We start from the raw sequence: 7,500 nt of genomic DNA, 5'->3' as shown, positions 1-7,500 counted from the left end.
TTTCTGTAATTTGTTGTGTTTTGTAGTTTGTGTAGAGCAGGTACCCAGTTTTGATGAAGTATCTGCTTTGTTCTGTAATTTATCCACCAGCTGAAGAAGGTTTTCTGCGCTCTGTCCATCTCTCCAGCTCACAGCCTCTACAGGTTTCTCTCCGTACAGGATCACCGCTACCTGAGTTCCACTACGGCCTGAAACACACTCACAGTAACACGGGAATATCCAGGATATGTGTAATGTGAGTGAGATAAGAGTTACATGTGTGTTCATCAGAGCTAATCTAATATATAAAGAAGCCAAAGGTCAAAAATCTATTATTATAAATCTACTTCATCTCTGTGTGGTTTGGAGCAGCAGAATTCTAGATCTAATGAGCTTTTAATATAATAAGTAGGAAAACAAAGCATTTTTATGACCATGGTATAATTCAATTCAATTTAGTTTTACTTTTATACATTAAAGAATGTACAGGTTTGTTCCTTATAATTATATGTTTGTCACCCTATAAGGTCATAATAAACTGCTACGCGTGAGGTCTTACACCGTTTTAAAGCTCTCTGCTTCTCCTCAGGATGTTCTTCACCTCTACATCCACACCAACATCCTATAACATCTCACACCTACACCTGCATCATCACTGATATAAAACAATATAAAATCTGCTCACCGATATGAGTTTTCCTTATTATGGACTTCACAAATGTTTTCAGATCCTCAAATTGTTTACTTAAAGTGGCTCTGAGCAGAAATATGACATCCATAGGCTTTGAGCAGGGTACTGAAACACACACACACACACACACACACACGCACACACACACACACACACACACACACACACACACACACACACACACACACACACACTTTCAACTTTAATACATTTCAACTTAGAATTCAACTCAGAGTATACAGTCACTGATATAAAAGAAGTATAAAGTCAGTTATAAAGATATTATTATAAACTGTTATAACATATGAAAATGTTTAATGTTGAATGGTTCTCAAAATATTGGCCTCCCCTCTAGTGGGGAGTTAAGATATGACAGGTGGGGTGCAACAAATGGTGGCAGGATTTATATATATATATATATATACTTATTTATTCGTGAAACACTGGATTAAACTAATATCATTTAGTTGTTCTTATGAAACTTTATTGTTATCAAAAGCAACACGCACAAATAAAATAAAATATTATTTAACTCAGTTACATATATCGCTTAATACTTAATACGTATTAAAACATATTATATATAAGCATTCATTAAGCGTGCATTGTTAGAGTTATTAACATGCTAGGTTAGCGATGTGGAGATTTTAGCTGTAGTAGGTTTTCTGCTGCGCATTTATAATCAAGTTGCCTTGTTTTACAATAGTTTTGTAATTCTTCCTTCTTTACTTTATTTATTTACTTTATATTACAAAGTACGAATGTGAAAAATATATAATATTTGAATTTTTATGCATCCATTTAAAAACAATAAATAAATAAATAAATATGAGAAAAGTATGAATCTTAAAGGATAAGAGAAAGTTGTAGTGTGTGTTCTGACCTGCAGGGGGCAGTGTGGCTCTGGGTGGCAGTACAGGTGTAAACGGTCCTTTTCGTGTCCTACTGATGTTGACCAGCAGGGGTCCCAGTGTCCTAAACTGCTCTGTATTATTCACCATGATTGGTGCATGAGGGAAACTTAGAGTTTGAAGATCCACGTCACGTACATGTGGACCAATCCCGATGGGGAATATCTGCGTGTGGGTGGAGCTTGGTGGCCTCTGGATGACATCAGTGGGTGGATTTTGGGTTATAAGAAACACCATCTGGTCAGGAGAGCGACTTGGCGTGTCGGTGGTGGTGATGGACTCGTAGACGGAGCGTACGGCATGCCCCGTGTTGATTTGCTCACCACCTCTGAAGTGGATCTGCTGCAGGCGGTGCAGAAGGAGCTCTCGTTGCTGCAACTCCATTCGGCTGATCTCCACGGTAACGGTGTAAGAATACTGCATCACTGTGACACGGTATTTCTCCTTCTCTTGCTGTTCGAATGAGGCCAGGATGTCCACCAGGGCATCTCGGGTGCGGTTAAAACTATCTTCTCCGACACTATTTGACCCCTCTAGAAGGATGGTGATGTCATGATAGGTTACGCTAGGAGGAGGAAAAGTACTTCCAGGACTGAGGATGCTGGGAAACGGAGTCATAATAGTGGCAGATGGAGGAACGGTGGCAGGAGCAGTGCTAAACCAAGTTGCTACAGGACTTGTGGTGGTAGTGGTGGTAGTGGAAGAAGTTGTCTTTGGTTTCTGAATGGCTGGTTTCTTTGGAGGTTCAGGGTCCAGCCCCAAGGTGCAGAGGTAATCTATTATCTCAAAAGCTTGGTTCTCCAGCTCTTCTGCGCTGCTCAGAACATACAACCGACTGCTTGGTGTGGCTTTTGTAATTTCATTGACCTGTGCCAGGTTGACATCAGGCCCCAAAGCGATGGTGAGAATGGTGATGTCTTTCTTCTTCAGCAGACGCTGAGTGGTGCGCATTGGCCGAGGGTTTTTACTGGCCGTCAACAAAATAGCGACCCGACCAGCATGTTCTCGCTTGTTTTTGTCATAAATGTAAACAGACAGATACTTGATGGCTTCGTCCATGAAGGCGACGTCACCACCGCTGTAGTGCATATCACGCACAGTTTTCTTAAAGATCCACTTTTGTACCTGCATATCGTAGCTCTTCACTCCAGAGTGGAAGAGGAGCACCGTGGCCCGGGTATGTGCCGAGCCCATCCGGAAACGATCCACCACACCCAAGATGAAGAGCTTTACCAGGTTGAAATCTGCCTCACTGAGAGATGAAGAGCCGTCCACCAGGAAGGCCAGGTCCATTGCTCTGTCACAGGCGTCCTCGGGGACTGGAGTAGAGAAGGGAAACGGTGTGGTAGTGGCCAAACCAGTAACAGGGCTCAGTGTGGAGGTGGGGCCAGACAGAGGACATGGACCACACGTTAGCGTGTTCTCCTCACAGTTACTGAAATGCAAGAGTATCGCATGTTAAACATCATTTTCTTCTTCTAGTCTCATTTTCTATCCCTACATCTTTAAAGACAAAAACATCTTAAAATAGTTAAAGGACATACCATATCTGACAGAGATGGGGGTCATCATGATTGAGAATGATTTGCTTTCCGTGTGAAATTCGTTCTCCACCATGCATGCACACTTGACATTGCGATGGATCGACACAGCGCTGAAGAACCTCATCTAAGATCTGACCTGAAGAGGAGAGCCACCATATTCTAAAACTTTGTGTATCTCTGTATTGTTTAGTTCACCAGATTATATCACATACCAACAAAAGACAAAAAAACAATAATAAAGTTTGTTCCACACTGCAGGAATGTTACTGAGATTCACTCCAAATGATCCAATAATAATAATAAATACATTTCTGTTCCTTCATTGTGTTAATGGTTATAAAATGTTTCTATGTGTTTTAGTAAAATATTTAAGAGCTGATATTTTCTGAGGAGACAGCTGGGATCGAAGTGTTTTGCGTGACAGGATGTACTGGGTTCTGCTGTGGGTTTGGTACCTGGTGGACAGGAAGCATGGCAGCCCTCCACACAGTTGCTGGGGCAGGTTAAGGGTTCTGGATGCTGACAGGTTACAGGACAGGCGTTTCCACAGGCATTAAAGCGCCACTCACACTCCAGACCTGCGTCCTTATTCAACTCCTCACAGCTCAGAGCTGAAACATATCATCATCATCACTCAGATCACACACTAGTGAGCAAGTAAGCGAAACACAAATGTTTGTTTCCTGTGAATGTCCACGGCATTGAACTTCAGCCTAATTCAACTTCTCAGCTCTTTGCAAAACTATAAAGCAACAAATCTAAATGAATGACATGAATAATTTATTTGACCAATCCTACATCACATGTGGTCCAATGTTTCTTACATTCTCACAACTGCAGTTCTCATTTCCTTCTTGCTTTATAAGAATCATAGCTTCTTATAAGCTATGCTTTACTCATCTTATTTAAGAATGAAGCTTGTATTACACCAGTGAGATCATAAACTTCAACTATTCACTTACAAAGAAACATCAGCTGCCCCTTGTGGTTGAAACTGGTACAACACTCAATTTTAGCGAATATTTATTTATACTATAAGAAAACGAGGCGATAGACTTTTTTTTTTTTTTTTTTAAACAATAGTTAACCTGTTCCTAAAAATCATCATCATCATCACCATCATCATCATCATCATCATCATCATCATCATCATCATCACCATCATCATGGCTTTATTGCACCACAGTTACAGGTTCTCCATCTGTTCTAGATCAGGATGTTGGACTCACGGCACAGATCGTTGGACCTCCAGTCCACTATCACACCCTTTTGAGCGCACTCATGAGCGTAGGCAGCAATGACATCACAGAAACAAGCGCAGTCTCCCACAGACGAACACGAACACGTGTCCTGAGTGCAGATCTCCCAGAAAGGTTCAGAGTCCACCTTACAACCACAGAGAACTCATAAGTGAGAACGTCCAGCTCGGGTCTAAATGACTCACATTTGCAAACACATAATTTAGTCTCACAGTCGAATACAGAGATACTGACCACGCTGTTACACTCCCTGAAGATGTCGCTGCTGAGCACACGACACGACTGCTCTACTGTCACTAGCTTCAGCATATCAGTGTTGCACTCAGATGGGACCTACACACACACACACACACACACACACACAAATACAATTTTACACACACACATATGCACACAGTATAAAGCTCTACCTCTAGATGGTGTTCTCTTCAATTAGACCTCTCTTTGCATCTGTAAAGTGTAGTGTAGTGTAGTGTGTAGCTTAGTGCAGTGTGTAGTGTAGTGTAGTGTAGTGTAGTGTAGTGTAGTGTGTAGTTTAGTGGAGTGTGTAGTGTAGTGTAGTGTAGTGTAGTGTAGTGTGTAGTTTAGTGGAGTGTGTAGTGTGTAGTTCAGTGTAGTGTGTAGTGTAGTGTAGTGTAGTGTAGTGTGTAGTATAGTGTAGTGTAGTGTGGTGTAGTGTGTAGTATAGTGTAGTGTAGTGTAGTGTAGTGTGGTGTAGTGTAGTGTGGTGTAGTGTGGTGTAGTGTAGTGTGGTTTAGTGGAGTGTGTAGTGTGGTAGTGTAGTGTGGTGTAGTGTGGTGTGGTGTGGTGTAGTGTAGTGTGGTGTGGTGTAGTGTAGTGTGGTGTAGTGTAGTGTGTAGTGTGTGGTGTAGTGTGGTGTAGTGTGGTGTAGTGTAGTGTGGTGTGGTGTAGTGTGTGTGGTTTAGTGGAGTGTGTGTGTAGTGTGGTGTAGTGTAGTGTGGTGTAGTGTAGTGTGGTGTGTGTAGTGTGTAGTGTGGTAGTGTAGTGTAGTGTGTGGTGTGGTGTAGTGTGGTGTAGTGTAGTGTAGTGTAGTGTGGTGTGGTGTAGTGTGGTGTGGTGTAGTGTAGTGTGGTGTGTAGTTTAGTGGAGTGTGTAGTGTGTAGTGCAGTGTGTGGTGTAGTGTGGTGTGGTGTGGTGTGTAGTGTGGTGTGGTGTAGTGTGGTGTAGTGTGGTGTAGTGTGGTGTAGTGTGTAGTGTAGTGTGTGTGTGGTGTAGTGTGGTGTGTAGTTTAGTGGAGTGTGTGTGTGTAGTTCAGTGTAGTGTGTGGTGTGGTGGTGTAGTGTGTGTGTAGTATAGTGTAGTGTGTAGTGTAGTGTGTGTGTAGTGTAGTGTGGTGTGTAGTGTGGTGTAGTGTGGTGTAGTGTGGTGGTGTAGTGTGGTGTAGTGGTGTGTGTGGTGTAGTGCAGTGTGTAGTGTGGTGTGTAGTGTGTGTGGTTTAGTGCAGTGTGTAGTGTGGTGTGGTGTGGTGGTGTGGTGTAGTGTGGTGTGGTGTGGTGTAGTGTGTAGTTTAGTGCAGTGTGTGGTGTGGTGTGTGGTGTAGTGTGTAGTTTAGTGGGTGTGTGGTGTAGTGTGGTGTAGTGTGGTGTAGTGTGGTGTAGTGTGGTGTGTAGTATAGTGTAGTGTGTAGTATAGTGTAGTGTAGTGCAGTGTAGTGTGGTGCAGTGTAGTGTAGTGTAGTGGTGTAGTGTAGTGTGTAGTGTGTAGTGTGTGTGTGTGTGTAGTGTAGTGTAGTGTGTAGTGTAGTGTAGTGTGTAGTTTAGTGGAGTGTGTAGTGTGTAGCGTGTGAGCTCTCGGTCACCTGGACAGCGTCGGCGCAGCTCGGTCGAACCTTCCATGAGTTTCCAAAATCTACAGGATTCACCTCCATCTGGTTATTACTGCTCACCAGGTCATTATTCGGACTGCCATCAAAATTCCCACACAAACCACAGACTTTATTCTGAAAACCATGTGGGAACCCATTATCATTTCATGATGGGAGAGGAACATGATCAATAGATTCAAAATAGATAAAGACTGAGGTGTGTGTGTGTGTGTGTGTGTGTGTGTGTGTGTGTGTGTGTGTGTGTGTGTGTGTGCATTACCCTGTACACACTGCTGATCTGCAGTATAATTCGAGTTCCCATGTCCCAGGTGATAGAAATGTGTTTCCCCAGCAGCACAGTGTAGTACAATCCAGACCGTACCATCTCAACCTCTGTCTCCTTCATCACCGGCTTCCTCATCCTCACCTGCATTTACACCATGCACACAAACATAGAAAGGTGTGTGTGTGTGTGTGTGTGTGTGTGTGTGTGTGTGTGTGTGTGTGTGTGTGTGTGGTGTGTGTGTGTTAGAGAGAAAGTGTGAGATTTACAGACCTCTCCTTTCTCCATAGTGATCAGTCCTCCCATGTAAAACACACTGATGCTTTTACTGCACCGGTGACCGATGACCCCACACGCCGTGTTTTCCACCAGCAGCCAGAATGTTCCGTCCACACCGTTACAATAATCCTATAGACACACACACACACACACACACACACACACACACACACACACACACACACACACCCAGTAATGTTATTTCTCCTGCAGAAAAATCAGCAATGTTTTATAAATCACATGAATTGTGTAAGATGTCCTGATAAACAGGGTTAAATAAAACACACACACACACACACTCTCTCTCTCTCTCTCTCTCTCTCTCTCTCTCTCTCTCTCTCTCTCTCTAATGGACGTACTGTATGTAACTCACCTGAGCGAGAACGTACTGACAGCGTCCTGGGAACGAAAATTTCAGTCCATCGTAGCTGATGTAGTTGGACTCTCCGACAGTGCGACACACACCGTCACACACTCTCTCAGTGCACTTCCACTGCCGGCCTTCACAAACACTTCACACACAAACACACATCAAACACAAAACACACTCAGACACTTAATTACATCTATATTTTACTGAAGGATCATTCACAGGAGTGTGTAGAGGGGTGTGTTCAGGGGTGAGACAGGTGAGATGGGTAGGACAAATGAGACATGTGAGACAGGTAGGATAGGGGAGACAGGTGAGATAGGGGAGACAGGTGGGATAGAGGAGACAGGTAAGATAAA

The 7,500-nt window shown here is 43.2% G+C and overlaps 1 protein-coding gene across 1 annotated transcript in view; it reads right to left on the bottom strand.

The window, feature by feature from the left end:
- vwf (von Willebrand factor) overlaps positions 1-7,500 on the bottom strand; it is a 28,951-nt gene that overhangs the window by 10,234 nt on the left and 11,217 nt on the right. Inside the window, 11 exon segments of the mRNA XM_046864907.1 lie at positions 45-188; positions 665-775; positions 1,554-3,016; positions 3,126-3,261; positions 3,581-3,736; positions 4,355-4,511; positions 4,619-4,717; positions 6,204-6,344; positions 6,490-6,636; positions 6,766-6,900; positions 7,145-7,283. Of these exon segments, the coding sequence (XP_046720863.1) occupies positions 45-188; positions 665-775; positions 1,554-3,016; positions 3,126-3,261; positions 3,581-3,736; positions 4,355-4,511; positions 4,619-4,717; positions 6,204-6,344; positions 6,490-6,636; positions 6,766-6,900; positions 7,145-7,283 (2,828 nt within the window).

The sequence above is a fragment of the Silurus meridionalis genome, chromosome 13 (assembly GCF_014805685.1).
Source record: "Silurus meridionalis isolate SWU-2019-XX chromosome 13, ASM1480568v1, whole genome shotgun sequence".
In the NCBI taxonomy this organism is placed as follows: Eukaryota; Metazoa; Chordata; class Actinopteri; order Siluriformes; family Siluridae; genus Silurus; species Silurus meridionalis.
The sequence above is the reverse complement of the archived record's forward strand: the minus strand, read 5'-3'. Positions and strand labels throughout refer to the sequence as shown.